This window comes from Pelobates fuscus, chromosome 3, assembly GCF_036172605.1.
Source record: "Pelobates fuscus isolate aPelFus1 chromosome 3, aPelFus1.pri, whole genome shotgun sequence".
Taxonomy (NCBI): Eukaryota; Metazoa; Chordata; class Amphibia; order Anura; family Pelobatidae; genus Pelobates; species Pelobates fuscus.
This window is the reverse complement of record NC_086319.1, coordinates 195,534,881-195,556,614: the sequence shown is the minus strand read 5'-3', so window position 1 is coordinate 195,556,614 and position 21,734 is coordinate 195,534,881. Positions and strand designations below refer to the sequence as shown.

Sequence of the window (21,734 nt, the reverse complement as noted above, 5' to 3'; positions counted from 1 at the left end):
AGGGGGAGGAATACTGTGATGGTGTGAGGGGGGGTGATGGTGAGAGAGAGGGGGGGGGGGGTGATGATGATACCGGAGAAACTGACGGAAGCCAAGCACAGAGAGATGGACACAGGTTTCTTCAGGAAGGAAGAGATTCTTTATTCGGTTCACCGATCGGGACTCAGAGGGACTAATGTCAACAAGTTCTGAGCCCCGGACAATAGTGTAGGCTCCTTATATAAGCATGTAACTCCTCCCATAATAAGCTCCACCCACACATTCTCTTACCCAATCAAACGAACAAGAACTAACTTCCTGTTTGACCGCATGGCTTGCCCAGCACAATGGAGGAGGGGAATACTACATCCGGTATTCTCGCACATGCTCCGTACACTACTGATCGTATCTTTGCCACGTGCAACCAACCGACCGATACGTCAGCATATGCACGTACACATGCCACGTGGTAATCTCTGCCTACTAAATTTATTTTTACCGAGATTCCACCACATTCCCCCCTTTGATGCCTCTGATATTTCACAATTACTTGAGGCATCACTTAACCTTGGTTTACATACACCTCAGGTTACCATGAATCAGACCAGACTTTTCTATGATGTGAATCCCTCAACACTCCTCTTCCTGCATTGGTTCTCCCTGATTTAGAGCCTCATATTTATATATGGCCATTATCTGTGCTGCAGCCTTTCTCTCTGCTATATTTTCTATCAGGCTCTGCACAGACCTAACTACTACAGGAATAAGACATGGCAGGAGTAGACACAACATTAAAATCAGTATGACTCCGCCTACCAATGCCTTAAGCCCTCCAAACTGCTCATACCAGTTACTAAACCAACTACTTGGATTATTCCCTTTCCATACCTGAGTAGGCACATGCGCTAGTTTAACCATATGGCTAGTAAGCTCAGCTATTGCTTGCCCTTCGTCATCTATTTGAAGACAGCAATTGCTCAGGTTAAACTTCCCACATACACCTCCCTCTACTGCCAATAGGTAATCCAAGGCTAATCTATTTTGGTACACTGCTGTCCTCATTCTGGTATTATGCTTCGCTAGAAGATTGAGCGCTTGTGAGGTCTCATTAGTAATTATCTCAACCACCGCCTGTAACCTTATAATGCGGTTGAGCATATAAATTGGGGTTCTATATCCAAAAGTACCATCCTCTGCCCAAGTGGCTGGCCCATAATAGTCTATGATACGCTGGGGAGGCCATTCATCATCTTCCCAAGCGCCTATCTCTATGGGTCCCCTTTTCTTCCTATGATTCACATCATACACTTTAACTCCCAAAGTCTCACCTGTTTCAATAGGTAACAAGAAGAAGGATGGTTTGAGCATACCCAACACACATGCCCCTTCCCAGTCCTGTGGCAACTCCGAATAGGCCTTCTTACCACAGATCCAGTACAAATTTGCTGGGGCTTTCCAACTAGATGTGATGGATAAATCAAACCATACGTCCTTTAAATTGGCATATCTTGCAAACGGGTTAGATGGTTCTGAGACATTTGAAGCCGACCACCAAGTTGTATTCTTTGTATCATCATCATAAGCTTTTTGCCCTAGACAAGTTAGTTCTCCTACAGAAGTATTAAACATTATTCCTTTCCTTGCTATGCAAACATATCCTATGATGGAGGTTGTTAATCTCCACTCAGATTTACCTCTAACACTCATCTGATAGTCGGCTTGTGAAGATATTAATTGTTCAACTGCCTCAGAACCGGACATTACCTCCTTTGCTTCCCAAGGCCATTGGTCTCCCATGTTAGTACCTCCACACACATAGCAGTTGGTTACATCAAGACTACCAGCAATACTCTCAGCTAAATCTATGAACAGGTTTTTAGCGTTATGGGGAATCTTATTATCTACACTCATCTCTTCATAAAAAGAATGAAATACCTGATGAGTTTGGGAAGTTACAGTATCGGTCTCTATCCCTATAAACAATATTGTCCCAGGGTCTAATCCCGTCCCATATATTTGAAACCCAAATAAGTTCCCATATCTATCTAAGAATTGGTCAGGATTATTTATAAGAATATGGACTGGATTGCATTCCATAGACTTACAGTATGGATTGGTAGGCAACTTAGTAACAATCATATCCTTGTCTGCAGTCTGTCCCCAAGTTGCCCACCCCACACAAGACCAATATGGGCAAAAATTATATTCCCTATTTGGGCATCTTGGACTCACATACTTATTTTTACTACTGGGACAAATATATTTATCATTAGACCCATATGTTCTCTCCCATCTAAGATCCCCGCATACATTCCACGGTTTTCTACCACTTGATATCGCTTTACATGCATCAAATAGCAGAACACCCGAAGAATGTACGGTTTCTAACTCAGTTTTATTTATTAGGGTCCCCTAAGGATCTCCATTGCTGAGGGTCAACCAAATTGTACGGGGTTGATACTCTGGATTGAAGCACTTAGGTTCTCCTACTCCTAAATGGCATACACTATACTCTATATTTAGGTATCTACACCTAGACACATCTCCTTTACACTCATATTGCGAATGCCAAATTAGGGTCTGGGAAATATGATTACCTGTTCTTGTAGTCTTAATGCAAACCTCACAGCTAGGAGTGTCGGTACCTCTACCTTCCTGAATATAAAAAGACATATAAATAAACATTATCATTAGCACATCTTTCGTCGGCTGCATCCTCAGTCTTCGTCCGTGCGATGGCACCTCAGCTTCCAGGATGTAAGGGCTGCAGGGAATGGAGTTCTGCTCGTCTTCACAGGGGTCCCTTCGAGACTTCCCTGACTTTTAATAACACGTTGGTGAGCGGGCAGGCTTTATTATGGCCGTCTAAACACTCACTTACCAATCTCTGAAACAATAAAATTTGTAATCCACAAGGTTTCCTCGTCACTCCGACTGAGTCGTGCGCTTTAACCGGATCTTGCAGGGATTCTCTGGATCTATTGTAGCTTGCCAAGAATATACTGCTGCTGGTTTAAGGCAAAAGAACGTTCCACTTAAGTTGGGTTTCCTGACACATCTTTGCCAACTGATTCTTAATAGTTCTATTCATTCTTTCTACTTTACCAGAACTCTGAGGTCTATATGCTGTATGAAGTCTCCACTTAATACCAAGCATATGAGTCAGTTGTTGTAGGCACTGATGAACAAAGGCTGGACCATTGTCCGATCCTATAGAGCAGGGTAGTCCATATCGGGGTATTATTTCTCGTAGCAGGAATCGCACAACTTCTCCTGCTTTCTCTGTACGAGTAGGACATGCTTCTACCCAGCCTGAATAGGTGCACACAACTACTAGTAGGTAGCGATGTCCACCAGATTTAGGCATAACTGTATAGTCAATTTGTAGATCGGACATAGGGAGTCCCTCCATATACTGAACTCCTGGTGGGTTTACTGGTCCTTGCCTTGCATTATTTTTAGCACATGTTACACATCTCCGTACAATGGCTTGAGTTAAGTTGGACAATCTTGGTATGTAGAAATGTTTTCTGAGAGATTCTTCTGTACTATCTCTTCCAGAATGTGTCCCGTTGTGATAATTTTGGACAATTTCTACCGCTAGTGATGCTGGAATAACTATTCTCCCATCTTCTAACTGATAACATTTGTTCTCCAGGTACTTTCCAGGTTCAGTCTTTAACCACTCCTCTTCCTGAGCTGTATAAACGGGAGTCCATTGAGACAGTGGAGTTGGTATAAGAGCAGCTATATGTTCCACATATTCCTGTCTTCCTGATTCAGCGGCACGCTTAGCTGCATTATCTGCCATCCGATTTCCTTTGGTTACATCACCATCGCCTCTCAGATGCACTCGACAATGTATAATACCAACTTCTTTCGGTTCCCATACTGCTTCCAATAGTTGTAGTATTTCAGCTGCGTACTTGATTTCTTTGCCCTCTGAATTCAATAGTCCTCTTTCTTTATACAAAGCTCCGTGGGCATGAGTGGTTAAAAACGCATACTTGGAGTCCGTGTAGATGTTCACTCTTAAACCTTCAGCCAATTGTAACGCTCATGTTAGTGCTATCAATTATGCTTTTTGTGCTGATGTTCCTTTTGACAGTGGCCGAGCTTCTATCACCTTGTCTATCGTTGTTACTGCATATCCTGCATAGCGAATCCCTTCTTTCACATAACTACTGCCGTCTGTATAATATTGAACATCAGGGTTCTGGATGGGAAAGTCACGAAGATCTGGTCTACTTGAAAATACTTCATCCATCACCTCCAAACAATCGTGTTGACTTTCAGTAGGTTGCGGCAAAAGGGTAGCTGGATTTAAGGTATTGACAGTCTCTAAATGCACTCTTGGGTTTTCACACAACATTGCTTGATACTTAGTCATACGGCTGTTACTGAACCAATGATTGCCTTTGTAATCCAACAACGTTTGTACTGCGTGTGGGACTCGTACATAAAGTTCTTGACCCAGAGTGAGTTTATCGGCTTCAGCTACCAGCAGGGCGGCTGCAGCTACGGCTCTTAGACAAGGTGGAAGACCACTGGCCACTGCATCCAGTTGCTTAGACATATAGGCAACAGGTCTTTGCCATGATCCCAAGTACTGTGTCAATACTCCCACAGCCATTCTTCTTTGCTCGTGTACATACAGGTAGAATGGTCGTGTGTGATCAGGTAGGCCTAATGCTGGGGCACTCATCAAAGCCTTCTTCACATCTTCAAATGCCTTTTGCTGTTCTTGAGTCCATAAGAAGGGGTCGTGTTCTGTACCCTTGATAGATGCATACAGAGGTTTTGCCAGTATCGCATAACTGGGAATCCATATCCTACAGAAGCCTGCTGCCCCCAAGAACTCTCGCACTTGTCTTCTATTCTTGGGTATCGTTTTTTGGCACACAGCTTCTTTTCTCTCTGGCCCCATTATTCTTTGACCTTCAGAGATATGGAATCCCAGATATTTGACAGTTGGCAGACACAACTGAGCCTTCTTCCTAGACACCTTGTATCCTGCCTTCCAGAGAATGTGTAGTAGATCGTGTGTTGCTTGCTGACATATTTCTCTTGTGACTGCGGCTATCAACAAGTCATCTACATATTGTAATAATACACACTCTCCTGGGATGGACTTGAAATCCAGTAAGTCTTGACTTAAAGCTGAACCAAATAGGGTAGGTGAATTTTTAAACCCCTGGGGCAGTCTTGTCCAAGTCATCTGGCGTTTCGAGCCCGTTACAGCATTTTCCCATTGGAAAGCGAAGATACATTGGCTTTCTGCGGCAATTCGGAGGCAAAAGAAGGCATCTTTGAGGTCTAAGACTGTAAAATAAGTAGCCCCGCCCGGAATTAAAGCAAGCAGGTTATACGGATTGGGCACAACTGGGTGTATACTTACAACCGCATCATTGACTGCTCTCAAGTCCTGCACAGGTCGATACTCATCTGTACCGGGCTTTTGAACAGGCAGCAATGGGGTGTTCCAGGGGGAAGTACAGAATTTTAGGATACCATACCGTATGAACTTATCCAGATAGGATTGAATATTCTTCTTAGCCTTCTGCGGGATATGATATTGCCGTAGGCTCACTGGATAAACCCCAAGTTTTAGTTCAATTCGAATGGGTGGAATATTGCGGGCCAGTCCTGGTGGGTTGTTCTCTGCCCAAACTACTGGTATGTTGAATAAGGATTCATCACTCTTAGGGTTTTGGCTAGTCAACGCTGTATAAAGTCGCCACTCTTCTTCCTTTGGTACAGATGTCATAATACCTGAAGGTCCATTAAACTTTAAAGATGTTGTTCCATTTGGTAGGAACGTTATCTGTGCTTGAAGTTTGGATAGCAAATCACGTCCCAGCAATTGGACTGGACATTCAGGCATATAAAGGAATTGATGTTTTACTACGTGGCCTCCCAATGCACATTGTCGACTTTTAAGAACCGGTTTTGCAGCACTTCTTCCAGTTGCTCCTATTACGGTGATAGTTCTTCCAGATGGAGGAGCAACCAGATCAGTCACCACCGAATGTTCAGCACCAGTATCAATCATGAATGCACTCCTTTTTCCCCCTATTGATACTTCGACCATAGGCTCCGCTCGGCCAAGGGGGATGGAGCCCGGTCGGTATCAATAGTCTTCCATGACCGTGTCAGCCAATCCTACAAAGTCCCTATCTTCTCTATCGCGGGACCTTTGCGCTGCGGGATAATATCTGTCTTCCCTAACACTACCTCTGTCATTACCATTACTCCCTCTGGGACCTCCTCTACCTCTCGCTCTACCTCTAAAGTTTCCATATCCTGCCCTGGGTGGGTCTCTCTCATACTGCTCTCTTTTTGGACACTCGCTTCTCCAATGCCCTTCTTCTCTGCAGTATGCGCACTGATTCCTACTCAGGGGTTCCCTATTCCACTTACTATCGCCTCTATCCGGGCCCCGTCTATCTACGCCTGCGATCGCTACCGCTAGCATATCCGCCTTTTTACGCATCTTGCGCTCTTCCTCTTTCTTACTCTCTGATTCCCTATTCATATAAACCTTATTAGCTACCTCCATTAGTTGGGTGATGGACATTCCTACGAACCCTTCTAACTTTTGTAGCTTGCGCTTAATATCTCCATAGGCTTGGCTGACAAAGGCAGAGTTTACCATTCGGGAATTCTCAGGGGCTTCCGGATTAAAGGGGGTATACAAGCGGTATGCCTCCAATAATCGGTCATAAAAGACACTGGGCGCTTCATCACTTTTCTGTATCACCTCAGCCGTCTTAGACATATTTATGGCTTTCTTCCCTCCTGCTTTCATGCCAGCAATTATAGCGTCTCTATAGGCTTTTAAATGAACCATGTCTGCGCCATTAACATCCCATTCGGGATCAGCATTAGGATAATGAGTTGCGGCCCATGATGCTGGATTAGCTTGATTTAATGTACGGGCTTCTTCTTCCAGCGCTTTAATGGCCGCTTGGTTTATCCTAGTCCTCTCCTCGTTGTTAAATAATGTCATTAGTAATTGCTGGCAATCAGCCCAAGTAGGATTATGCGTCTGGACTATCGAGGTGAACAGGTCGGTCATGGCTTGTGGTTTGTCAGTATACGAGGAATTATGGGTTTTCCAATTCAAGAGATCGGTAGTTGTGAATGGGACATATACGAAGACTGAGTCAGCATACACCATTTGACCTACATCATTAAGGTATGCTGACCCGGGAGTCAAACTAAGTGGCATCTGATAATGTTTAGGCTTTTGGGTACCGGTCAGTTGTCTGGTTAGTACAGGGCTTCGTTGAGGGGCGTCGGTTAGGGGTTCCAGTCGAGGGGTAGTAAGGCATGGGGATGTGGAAGCTTTATTGTGGGGAAGGTCGGTGAATAAAATATTCCGAGCCGGGCTAGAGGAAGCCTGACCGGAAGCTTGAAATGGCGCCAAATCAGGATATGTGGTTTTAACGGGGGTTGGTACCGGAAGGGGAGGTTTAGTGATGAGGGGGATGGATTCTGAGCTAGAGGAGGAATCGGATGGGGACAACGGGGAAAGGGGTGTAGAACTTCCTGTATCACTTCCCCTTGAGGAGAAGTAAGGGGGCGGCATAGGGATCTCGGACTCAGGGGGCGTGTCCAAAATGGGCGTAACCATGGCCCTAGTGGACAAACGAGTCCTGGCCACCATGAGGCGACATTGCTCCTCGTGGCATATTCGGACCCACCTTGGCGAGTCGTTTACGGCCTGCCTCCAACAATCAATGTATGGAAACTGTCCGTAAAGTTCAGGCCTACCTGATACAGCCACGTGTACACGCTGTACCAGATTAGGATCTAAACTGCCACGTGGCGGCCATGCGGCAACCAAAGTAGGCCATTCCCTAGTACACAAAGTGATCAAACGTGCAGGAGACATTTTAACCCCAAAATCACATTTTGTAAATCCCTTTTTAAAATTCTTTAACATACATCCTAAGGGATCCAAAATCGTCGAGTCCGATGCGCCCATACTTAGCAATGGAGCGTCGTTTCCAACGAATACTACACATGCACTCTATTCAACGGTCACACCCGTTCCCTCGGCAACAGCACCACGTGGTAGAGTTACCAAGTGAAACGTACACAATAAAAACACTCAGGGAATTCCCGTACACACACAGCTGTTACACCAGTCACTAAGTAATCGATATTATGCCCTTTGGCGAAACTATACAGTCACCCACGCTATAATTCCCTATATATGAATTACCCGTCTATAACATACCCCAGTAACATCGTCTTTACAAACAGCAGTTACAGTACGGTTAGCATAGGTTAAAGTACAATTTAAGGTCACAGTACAATTAATAGTGGTTATGGTGTTAGACATGCAATAGACGACAATTATTAGTATTCATATACAGTGTCAGTAAATATACAGGGTTATGGTACCGTGCACTATCATACAGCTACACACTATTAACACTCTCGCTAGACGGCAGAGCTCACGCTATCTAGCAAGAAATACACGCTACTAAACAATCTTTAACACATATACAATCCCAACTAATCTATTGGCCAGTACCTTGATGGACTACCTAAAACTATCTACATCAGTTTTGGTTGGCCACACTGCCCAAGCACCACATATAGCGAACTAGAGGGCGGAATTTACAACAGAACCCTTTTAGTCTATCTACTCTATCAAAAGTCTAGTGGGTTCCAAATTTACACGCCTTCCCACTTAGCCAAGATAGGTTGAGAGCTAGCGGACCGAATTTACACAGACGCCGCTTAGTCTCCCGGTCCCTCCGACCTAGCGAACAAATTGTACACCCTAGAACGCTAGTCTAGACAAGACACCGGTGTCCGGCTAGGGCTATTTACACAGAATCCTGCCTGACTCCAAACCAAATTAAACGGTCTTACTAAAGAGCGTTCAGTTGAGCGGTGCGCCTTCGCTCCTTCCCTCCGACAGAGGGGGCAGATTCCGTACACAAATAACCCCTTATGGGCCTACCGCACAATCGGTATACCCCTAGTGGGTCCACCGTCTAAAACAGCGGTCGTCTTACCTCCTCGTTCCTGAACCTGAGTTCACACTCATTGACGGGGACACCCCAGCACTTACTACGTAGAGGCCGATGATCTCCTGGACAACAGACCAGTGGCGCCGAGACGAAGGGAGGTCCACGCAGAAGTTCAGGGGTGCAGCCGTAGAGAACGTGGGCAAAGATAGACCGTCTCACGCCTCTGCTTCTCAGCTACCGTTGAACGATGAGCTTCCCGGCCAATGCACCAAATGATACCGGAGAAACTGACGGAAGCCAAGCACAGAGAGATGGACACAGGTTTCTTCAGGAAGGAAGAGATTCTTTATTCGGTTCACCGATCAGGACTCAGAGGGACTAATGTCACCAAAATACAACAAGTTCTGAGCCCCGGACAATAGTGCAGGCTCCTTATATAGGCACATAACTCCTCCCATATTAAGCTCCACCCGCACATCCTCTTAACCAACCAATACAAAAAAGAATTAACTTCCTGCTTGACCGTATGGCTTGTCCAGCACAATGGAGGAGGGGAATATTACAATCCTGTATTCTTGCACATGCTCCGTACACTACTGATCGGATCTTTGCCACGTGCAACCAACCGACCGATACGTCAGCATATGCACGTACACATGCCACGTGGTAATCTCGGCCTACTAAATTTATTTTTACCGAGATTACACCACAATGAGAGACTAAATACCTTAATTCTTTGGTGGTCCGGTGGCCATAATATCCAGTGCTGCAGACCATAAATCTCGCGAGACACAGTCAGAGAGCTGCCATGGTAACCCGCAGCAACCCTCTGATTGATCAGATCTCGCGAGACACATGGTCTGCAGCTCTGCTCACTGTGGAGCGGCAGACCAGTGTATGCGATGGGCGCAGGAGGGGCATCTCACCCGGTGGCATATCGAGCAAGCCGCCGGGCCCCCTCCTGGTGTCGGGTCCTCGGTCAGTGACCCAGGACCCGACACAGTCTGCCTTGGGCACCCCCCTAGTGAGTGGCACCTGGGGTGGTCCGCCTCCCCCACCCCCAGTAGTATGCGCCCCCCTTAGTTCGCCACTGTCTTAAAGCCAGGTATTCCTTTTCCACGTTAGGTGTATTCATTTCATCCCTTTTAAGACAGAATTGATGCTGTGGTAGGGATTTCTGCATTTGTGATATCTAAAGAGGGAGCAGGACTGCAGGCTCCCAGGGGTAAATGTCAAACCGTTTGAAACCACTTACTGTGGGACAGAGCCAGGGAATTCCTGGCTCCAGAACTACTACAGTACTCTATTGTTATGTGTCTCAAAGGGCCTCTTTAAATTTGTTTTTATTGTGTCATATTTTATATGCTTGAAAGTCTTTCAAACCTTAAAGGGATACTTTCCCTGTGACGTACCATCTAATTAGAGATTGTTGAAAACCATGTACACCCCTCTATGGTGTTTCCTGATGGCAGTGGCCTCTTTAACCCCTTAAGGACTGTGCCAAATGTACACGTTGTAAACAAAACAAAACGTAAACAAAACCTGGCATTTGCGCTACATGTCTGTCCAACCATAATTCACCTCTTTCATATTAAATGCACCCCCCCTTATTATATATGATTTTATTCAGGGGAAACAGGGCTTTCATTTAATATCAAATATTTTGCTATGATTAGGGCATAATTTAATATGAAAAAAATGGGAGAAAATAAGAAATGTTATTTTTTTTAGTTCTACATGAAATTTCAACTGTCAATGTCATAATACTGTTTGCTTTTACTGCAATAAAATACACATATTTGTATTCCGCAAAGTTTCACATGTAAAACAGTACTTCCCTATGTACAGGTTTTATGGTGTTTTGGGAAGTTACAGGGTCAAATATAGCACGTTACATTTGAAATTGAAATTCGCCAGATTGGTTACGTTGCCTTTGAGACTGTAAAGTAGCCCAGGAATAAAATTTACACCCATAATGACATACCATTTGCAATAGTAGACAACCCAAGGTATTGCAAATGGGGTATGTCCAGTCTTTTTTAGTAGCCATTTGGTCACATACCCCATTTGCAATACCTTGGGTTGTCTAGTATTGCAAATGGTATGCCATCATAGGGGTAATTTTCATTCTTGGGCTACCATAGGGTCTCAAAGGCAACGTAACCAATCTGGCGAATTTTAATGTGAAAAAAATGAAACACAAGCCTTATATTTGACACTGTAACTTTTGCAAACACCATAAAACCTGTACATGAGGGGTACTGTTGTACTCGGGAGACTTCGCTGAACACAAATATTTGTGTTTCAAAACAGTAAAAAGTATCACAGCAATAATATCGTCCGTGTAAGTGCCGTTTGTGCGTGAAAAATGCAAACAACGTCACTTTTACTGGCGATATCATCGTTGTAATACATTGTACTGTTTTGAAACACTTATATTTGTGTTCAGCGAAGTCTCCCGAGTAAAACCGTACCCCCCATGTACAGGTTTTATGGTTTCTTGGAATTAATTAAGATACCTAATTATGTAAAAATATTACATAAATATATATGTAGAATTAATATATGTATATATACGTGTGTGTGTGTGTGTGTGTGTGTGTATATATATATATATATAATTTTTTTTAAATATTTTTATTTATATATCTATATATAGTGATATATATTTATGTATATAGATATATATTTCGTTCTACGTGTATTTTGATATATACATATATATTAATATCACAATACAGTTAGAACGAAATAACACACATCTATATATTTTAATTATTTTTTTTAATTTAATTTTTTAACGTATTTACATATTTAGTTTTTTTATATTATACATATATACATAACAATAAATATATGTATATGTATATGTATGTGTGTATATATATATATATATATATATATATATATATATATATATATATATATATATATATATATATATATATATATATATATATATATATATATATATATATATATATTTAGAGCCGCTTGGAATAGGGCGTAATAGTACGCCCTCCGGTTTTAAGGGGTTAATCCACTTGAGCATATGGGATGTGCTGGAACAACAAATCAGATCTATGGAAGACCCACATCACAACTTGCTGGATTTAAAGGATCTGCTGCTAATGTATTGGTGCCAGATACCACAGGACAGGTTCAGAGGTCTTGTGGAGTCCATGCCTCAACATATTAGATTTGTTTTGACAGCATGAGGGGGACTTGCACAACATTAGGCAGTTTGTTTTAATGTTGTGGCTGATCAGTGTATACTTGTTTACTTTGAAAATTCTCCAATAAACATGTATTCTTAAAAAGAAAAGAAGAAAAATCTTCAGCATTATTTATTTTATTGAATGGTGTTACCTACACCTGCCCTTTTTGGGGCAAAAGGTATTATAAAGCTTTCATTGAGCCTAATAGTGTCTGCCTTCTGTTATCTGTAAACATGTGCATACAATATATAATTTCTATTTACAGGGGGAAGGTAAAGGTATGTGCAAGAGGTTCACTCAGTTATTCCAATTTTTTTTTATGACCTATTGGGAATAACTTTTTATTTATGGGTCCCATAACTAGAGAGCGAGCCTTGTGTCATACCACCGGTATATTGATGGCCTGTTATTTCTATGGAGGGGTCAAGAGGAGGAACTTAATGGGTTCCTTACACATCTTAACTTCTAAGGTTAAAATGAATAATGCTTAACCCCTCAAGGACGGCGGGTGTTCTATGCTGTCCTTAAGGGGCCGGTCCTAAACGCCAGCGGATGGCATCAAACGTCTTCGATGTCCTTAGTACTTACTGGGTCCCCACCAGTAGTCGTAAATATATCATATTTACACTATCTGTATCTATCATTGCTACATATGTCTTTATATGTTCTGTAAGGTATGTTCAGGATGCACCGTTATGCATTTCATTTTTTCTTCTTTAACATGTATATATGAATATGTTGTTCTAAGGGAGACACCCCAATAATTTATCCTCGTGAGAAGTATACACATTTTTTTCAACCCGTTTAGCGCACCCTCCATATTGTTTTGGATTTTTTTTTACTACTAGATTACATTTGTGGGGGAATAACCTTGGAGTGTTTTTGCAGCTTTATATTATTGCATGTATATTGGTTTAGGAGCACCACTTTGTCACTTTATTGGTTCACATAAGAGTTTAATGTAGCTTGCAACATTGCTTTGCAAACTTTGTTTGTCTAGGACCATCACATATGATTGCTTTTGAGTAACTACTCAGCAGGTTTCTATTATTGATAACAGCCCTACATGCATCCGTTAAATGTTCTACAGATCAACTGACAGTCATGTATTAGTATGGGTTTGGAAAATGTAGTCATCTGTGTAGCTGGTAACTGTTCTTTGAAATGAAGCAGTGTAAGCCAAACAACAATTGAACCTGCAATTCTCAGACCTGATTTGTTTTGCCAATAATAGCGTGGAAAAATAGTGTAAAGTGATTTTCTTCAATTGCGTCTACAGTCACTACACAAGTGCATAAGATGTTGTTGTTTTTTATTTGTTTTTTGTTTTTTAAATCAATTCTGAATTTAATCACTAGCTATATTCCAGTCCTGCATGATGCTCTGAGCTTTAAATACCTCATTCCATCAAATGAACATCCTACATATCTGCAAATTGATCACTGCTGGTATGCTAAGGTTTGTAAGATGCGTGTGTGCTAGAAAATACATAGTTCTAAAGAATTGAATCTACTTCATTCATTATACACCTTACATATTTAATATAGTATTTGTAGGCTTGTGATTAGGATGCACATGGCTCAGGAGTACATACATCTATGCATGAGGCTCATTCAGTGCCATTCTATTCAGTGATGGGTCCACTTTATAGACCGGTATTTCATTAACTTCCAGGGCCCTTTGCCCATTTACACTGTTTGATTTCATCTTTATGGGTATTATATATGATTAATTATCCTATTTCTAATTTTTGCTTTCCAGATCCTGCCTTTGGAAAATAAGATGAAGATCCCTCATCAATTCTCTGTGGTTTTGTATGTAGGAATGGCAATCGTCACAGCTCTGTACATAAGCATGGGCACTTTGGGTTACTTGCACTTTGGTGATGATATACAGTCCTCCATAACTCTGAATTTGCCTAACTGCTGGTAAGTTTATAGATTCTCACATTTAGTTTTTCTCCAAGAGAAGTATCCACATAGGGGTTAGCCAGCTGGATGTGCAACCCAGGAATAGAATTAGGAGATGTATTCACCCATTGCAATCTATATTCTCATTGGAATATTTTACCAATTGCCACAGTGCTGTGTAAAAAGCTTGCACTGTAGGAACATTAACTGAAGGACATTTGGGTTGGGATTTTTTTTAATTTAATTTTTTTTTAAATAACCAATTTGTACTGTGCTTTCCGCTGTATATTCTACTGTACATATGGCAGCTTTCCCAAAGCGTGGTGAGTTCTCAGTGGAACTCCTAAGCACATACCCTTTTGATCTGATATGTTTTTGAAGCTGTACAATGATAAAAAGAATCATGAACTAATCCAGCCCAGCACCATTTTTCTTGTGCTTTGGCTTGCTCTAGATTTGAGCAAAACAAAAACATATGCATTGTGCATCATTTCCCTAAACGTCACCTCAAAATGTTATCTGCCATTATCAAACCGTATGAAAATAGATGTGATATGTTGCTCATTTCGTGTGTGTTGCCTTTCCTGTTAATAGTATTATTTCTCTTGCAGGCTTTACCAATCCGTAAAGTTACTCTACTCCTTTGGGATATTTATCACCTTTGCTTTACAGTTCTACGTCGCTGCTGAAATCATAGTTCCCGTGGCCACTTCAAAGGTTTCAGATCGCTGGGTGTTGTTTGTCGATCTAGTAACAAGAACACTTTTAGTTTGTGTTACATGTAAGTTTGAATTCTCTTTTTCTTTTACATGCAGCAATAGCATAGAAAATGGATTATTACCAGCCAGTATCATACATAAAACAACCCTGATGAGAATGCCATGGTCCCTCCATGCTTAAAGTGGAAAATAACTTTCGCACTTCCTATCGCAGTTACATTATGCAAGATGTTCCACTAGTTAGCCTAGTGAATATCACTCCAGTTGCAGTATAATAGTTACAGCTTCCATTCTCAGCAACTCAGATCATTTTAATGTTGTAAATGAGTACCACTAAGGCCTCCATTTAATATTTTGGATAAGCTTTTCAAATGATTTTATGTTTTCAGCTAAACTTTAAGAAAAATGTAAAATTGGAAAACATTTGTTAACGTTGGTATTTTACTATTTAGCAAAAATCATTTTTAAAAGCTTATACTAAAATATGAACTCAAAGCCTAAGCTAGTTCATTATAATAATACCCCAGGATATACTTAGAAACTGGCAGAGAGCTAAATATACATTTCATGATTAAAGCAGCAAGTTTTGTTTTGTTTCATTCTTTTTCTTTCAGGTTTTTTTTTTAATGCCCTTTCTATCTTGATTAAATTGGGAGAATTGAATGATTACAATACCCCTATTGCCCCTTGCCTTCATTTATATATTTTTTTTCATTGTGCAGGAGCTATTAATACTTGGATGCATCCATTTTGTTCTCCTATGTCCATGAAGTCTGCTGTTTTCCACTGAAATGTGACTTTGCTTAAAGCGACAGTCCTGGCTCCACTACTGCTTTAATGCATTTTTGATAGGTTTTTGCCTCATTAATATCCTGTATTATTTGAATGATCAAACCTCTATAGATTTTGCATAAAATAAATGAATGTTTTACAGATGTTTTGCTCCACCATATGCCTGCCTCTTTAGCCAGGCTCTCTCACTCCAGAAAAATACTTCCTTATGGTATGCACATAGCTCAGCCACTGATATCATTGATCTGAATTACAAAACAACATGTGTTAAAGGGAGAGGGTACTCAGAGAAACATATAGCAAGGATATTACTACCTGTTTAACGCTCCTCTGAATATCTCCAGCTTGTGGATTAAAAGTGCTGTGTGCATACCTTTGGTAAGGAAGAGAGCGTATGATGCAGCATTCAGCAAAACATTTTTTTATTTTGAGCAAAAACTATAAAGATTTGAGCATCCAAAAGAATACACCATATTAATAAGATCAAAACCTATCAAATGCATAAAAGTTGTATTGGTGTCTGGAGTGTCCATTTAACCTCTGCCCACTGCCAAAATGTGATCATGCTCCACATGTGGATAGTCCCCATGTCCTCTTACATAGAACATAAAAAAAACAAAACCCTAAAGTTAATTTCCCCAAATAAATAAATAGTCAAGACAAATAGAGGAGCTAAAAAGGATTAATTGAAATGCTAAACCTGAAAAGTGAAAGGCGCTTTAAATACTTTTACTTCTTATTAAGAAGATTGGAGTTGTATAACTTTAGAATAAAATGGGATTTCAAAGAGAATGCAACCCAACGTATATATAAAATGACACCTGTCTACCTGCCATCCAGTTCTGTAAAACAAGTTCAACAGGAAAATGTTTCAGCTTCCACTGATGTAGATTCAGCCTTAAAAGCCATCTTGTTCTTCAGGGCTGTCATATCACATTTCCAGTGTCAGTCACAAAGTGTTTTCCGCAGAACGAACACATGGTTAGCGTGTTCCTCCTTCTTTGTGTGAGCACTGTAAGTTCTACAAAATGCAGTGTGTGATCCTGGTGAATGCACACACATCAATATTACACATTACATTTTAGAATGAGCACAGCTATTTGACACAGTGTCGCAAATCGTCCCTATGCAATCTGTCTGCTTAATGAGAACTGTTTCCCACAGAAATCCAAAAAGACTGAAATAATGAATTGATATGCCTCAAATAACTGGACCAAGACTAAAAGGTCTACTCCATTTATTGAAAGTGGGTACTTTAGAGCAATGGTAATTTTTCAAGGACAGGTTTCTATGCCAGCAGCTAGATATTTCATGCTGAAAAGGTAAAGGATAAGTGTCACATTCAGCAGATTAGGTCAAACAGCTTTATAAATATAGCAAACATTTTATGTTTGATTTGTAATTGTATTGGATCCAAAAACCTTACCTCCTTAGCTTATGGAAATATAATATGTTCAACACATTACACATAGTCCAAAGCTCCATCTTGTTAGAAAGCAAAGCATGCTGCAGTATGTTCAAGAAGAGATTAGTATACATAAAAATGCAATACTGCTAATTGTATTCAGTATTTGTTTATCATCTGGCTATGAATGCAGTTTTCTAGGACGTATTTCCATTAGATAAATTAATCTAATGGTATCTAGTATTTTGAACACTTATTTCATTAACCATTATTTTAACATTTCCAAATCAACTGCATTTTTATTTTCAAACCGTGGTTGCATTTTCACATTATTGGCTCATGGCAGCCCTCTTCTTTAAGAGAGACCTTTTCTAAGAGCTTTTAGAAAATCTGACATCCTACGAGGATCAACAAAACTGCACCTGTAAACTCCTGTGTGTTTAATAGATATGCAGTTCTTGTCCTTTAACCTCTGCACCAAAGACCTGCTGGACGCCTCCCTTCCATTAGGTTGTGTTCAGCAGTGATGCTCCTAATGTCTCATCGCCTATCCCATGTTCTTCCATGCATGTGAACAGTAACCTCATGCTATAATTTACCTATCTAGCTGCCAGTGTCCCAGTCTAGCTTTTTAGTGAATGATAAGCACCAGTGGAGCTGCGAAACAGATATAATTTGACATGTCAGCCCCTTCTATCTACTAGAATCATTGCGGAAAGAATTGCATTAAAAATGAATGAGTATTCCAGGCCTTAGGCTTTGCCTTTTTCTCTAGTGTAGGTAATTGGATTTTGTAGACCTTATGTAGCTGCAAAGAATATGTAAATCTTTATTACCCATCATTAATATGATATCGTATCCACACTGTTTTAAATTAAATACCGTAAAGGAAGTATTTGGCTTCTCAATTTTGTTGACCATTACCCATGAGTTGATGGTTGTATTTTCAGTTTGGCTGGAATGCTGTTATATGTACAATACCCAATCCACACACTCGCACATATCATGGTAATTTAGGGAATGGTTTATTAACAGGAATCTGTAATGTTCAGCTTTAGGTTTTCAACAAATAACACATTTGAAACTTACACTGCCAAATCTAGACAGATCTAGTTGGACTTTTGACTTATGTTACACTGATTGTGGCACAGCCACTAGTGCTTCGACCAAACTGTTCCAGTCACAACTATCTCCTGGCTAACTATGTCAGGATATAAAATGTGGTTGTTTTCACTGTTCCTGCTTAATATGCTGTTTGCTTGATTATAGCTAACACAAGTCAGCAGACCAGACACATTTGTAGCAGAACTGCAGACCTGCAAATAGTACATTATCTTATACGAAAACTACAGGGTCAGAAACACAAACCTGTATTGCTGACTCTATAGTGTTAAAACACCATCTAGCCCCCTTTGGCACCACTAAACATAGTAAAATCTTACTTTTATTCCAGTCTGCTGCTGGCTCTGCCTCTGATCTCTGCTTAGCCGACCTCATCAGAAGTGTTGATCTGAGCAAATCACAATGCTTTCCTATACGAAAGCATTGAATTGACTGAGACTATCAATGAGATAGATCAGGGACAGAGCCAGCACAAGCCAAACACAGCCCTGGCCAATCAGCATCTCCTCATAGAGATGCATTAAATCAATGCATCTCTAAGAGGAAAGTTCAGTGTCTCCATGCAGAGGGTGGAGACACGGAATGCCCCAGGAAGCATCTCAAGCAGCCATCTGAGGAGTTTCCTATACCTGTGCCTACCTATCCCTGTGCTGTAACGTAAACAACCTAGGGATACCTCTGAAAAAACAGTGTTTACAGCAAAAAGCCTGCAGGGAATGATTATGTGATGGAATCTCAGTAAAAATAAATTTACTAGGACAAGATTGCCATGTGCCATATTCCCCTCCTCCATTGTGCTGGGCAAGCCATGTGGTCAAACAGGATTTTAGTCTCTATTCGGTTGATTAGATAAGAGTATGTGTAGGTTGAACTGATTATGGGAGGAGCTACATGCCTATATAAGGGACCTACACTGTATGATCAGGGCTCAGATCTTGTTGTATTTTGGTGACATTAGTCCCTCTGAGCCCCGGTCGGTGAATCGAATAAAGAATCTCTTCCTTCCTGAAGAAACCTGTGTCCACTTCTCTGTAGTTGGCTTCCGTCAGTTTCTCCGGTATCAATTACTCACGAGAACAAATACACTAAGCTGTAGTTGTTCTGGTGAAAATAGTGTCCCTTTAATGATTATACTCTTCCTTCCCTTGTCACTATAATATTTATTTATTTAATTTTTTAAATGTATTTTTAAACTAGAAGCAATATAGGGATAGCATTAATTATTGTACATGACAGGTTCCTTCAGCAATATACATACACCTTGGGTCAGACATTCTTTGAACTCCATATTATCACTGTAAAAGAACATATTCCATGCTCAATTTTTCTTTTTCCTTCAGATTTTCAAAACAAAATAAAATCTTTTTTTTTTTTTTTTTTGCCCAGAGCCTTCCCATCTCTAGTCCCAGCAAAACTATTGTGAGATTTATTTGATATATTCATATGGTGTATGGATTTTACTAAAAAAATGTGTTTTCAGAGTTTACTCTGCTCATGTTGCTTCTATTTTCCATTATTTGTTCAGTTCTTTAATTTTGTTAATCTCTGATGCAGTGTAAAAAGTATTTTCCAGGGTAGCTCCAATTCTTGCCCTGGCAATAATATCCCAGTATGTGCCAGATCACCACACGTGTTTTGTTCCTGACTTCTGTAGCATGGTTATGGTACCTTATTAGCTACTTTAGGAACACTTTTGTTGTATGTCAAAATGTTATGACTTTTTTTTCTGTCATATGGTGGCAGTAACGTATGGGTTTTGCTCCTCCCTGTGGACAAGACCTTTAACAAGCTATTTTAAAAAGGATCCTCCCCCTTTAGGTATAAATGCTGAGACCGCAAAACCTACCCCAGTCTTCTTTCTTGTCCCGATAGGGATGGACAGGACTTTCGTCGTCTGGTGAGGCACACGGGATGTTGTCTGGGGGATCCGGTCCGAGAGCTGCCCGGGTGGTAAGCTGAGTGGCCCATGCTCCGGTATCTTGCCGTTACGGAGTAAGCAGAGGTCTGTTGAATTTATGCCGAGAAGGTTTCCGGCAAAATGCTTCCGGGAGGCGGAGCTCGCTCTGAGCAAGCGCACAGCGGTGGAACGCACGCCCTGGTGGTGTTTGCGTTCCACCTAAGCTTCCGGGTGCGCAAAGACGCATGCGCAAACGGAAGCTTAAAGAAATACACAAAAAAAACGCGAAAATTTAAATTTAAAAGCTGTGCTGGTACCCACTGACAGCATGGATGCAGGTCAGAAGAGGTACGCCGTGTCACCTGCCCCCCCACACGGCTCAGAGGTATTTTGAGGTAAGATTAATGGAAAAAAATCTTTACTTTGAAATACTTTCTGAAGAAGAATCTAGATTCTAAGAGCCTCCGTTTATTTTTACAGATATGTCTAGTCCACCTGAGATGGATAAGGAGAAGCTAACCCCCACGCCTAGAAAGGCTACGGTGAAGTCCAAACATATTGTTTGCAGCGAATGTGCAACTCCTCTCCCAGACGGGTCTAGGAAGAAAATATGCAGTCAGTGTACTGCAAACTCTTTGGAAAGAGATCAGCAAAAGGATATGCAATCTTTCCTATCCTGGTTCCAGGAGAATTTGTCCCAGACCTTGGACACGATTAAGGAATCTAAAAGAGTAGTAGCCCCCATTCAAAAAAAGATCAATAAAAGAAAAAGAAGTTCTTCATCTGAATCATCTTCAGGAGAATGTTCTTCTTCTTTCGAATCAGAGGATTCAGGTTCCTCGTCGAGTGAACCAGTGGGGTTTCCCTCAGAGGCAATCCGTAAATTTATTAAAGAAGTAAATCTGACAATCCTACCTCAGGGATCAGAAAATCCTAAGGGAGGTTTTTCTGTGCAACAGAGCCTAGTTGATTTTATATTTAGGGAATGGAAAAACCCGGAAAAGCGTGCCTTTATTTCCAGACACTTCAAGGATATCTTCAGGCTGGCCAGCGACGTTATGTGGGAAGATCTCCCAAAAGTTGATGTTCAGGTGGCACAGATTGCCAAGAGAACCACTATCCCTATAGGGGAAACTGCAGCATTAAAAAATCCTATGGATAAGAGAGCCGAAACCTCGTGTAGGCGGGCTTATCAGACAGCCAGTTTCCAATGCAAAGCCTTACTGGCAGGGGCAGCAGTAGCCAGAGCAAATGAAGTTTGGCTAAATTTAGTACAGGAAAATGTATCGTCTGGCCAGGTTGATGATCTTAGTCACATGTTTCAGAACATGCATTTGGCGAATGAATTCCTTTTGGATATGTCAGTAGAAGTGATGAAATTGGCCTCCAGGATCATGGGTTTGTCTTCTGTGGCAAGACGTGCCCTATGGTCGAGGTCTTGGTCGGCAGATACAGCGTCTAAAGCAGTCCTTTGTGAACTTCCTCTGGAAAAATCTAAATTATTCGGCGCTCCCTTAGAGGAAATCATAAGACAGATGTCAGAAACCAAGAAGGCACTTCCTCAAGATAGAAAATTCTCCTGGAGACCAGGGTACAGAAATTACCAATCCAAGGGTAGGAGATCCTTTCAAGAGAGACCACATTTTTTTCAAAGAAAGGATAAAAGCCGAAAATTTGAACAAAGTAATGAGGTCAAAAGAAC

The 21,734-nt window shown here is 41.2% G+C and overlaps 1 protein-coding gene across 1 annotated transcript in view; it reads left to right on the top strand.

Annotated features, from left to right (window-relative positions):
* The window catches only part of LOC134602707 (proton-coupled amino acid transporter 1-like), a 115,350-nt gene that overhangs the window by 75,778 nt on the left and 17,838 nt on the right, over positions 1–21,734 (top strand). Inside the window, exons 9-10 of the mRNA XM_063447864.1 lie at positions 13,949–14,115; positions 14,709–14,878. Coding sequence (XP_063303934.1) covers positions 13,949–14,115; positions 14,709–14,878 — 337 coding nt within the window. The remainder of the gene's footprint in view (positions 1–13,948; positions 14,116–14,708; positions 14,879–21,734) is intronic.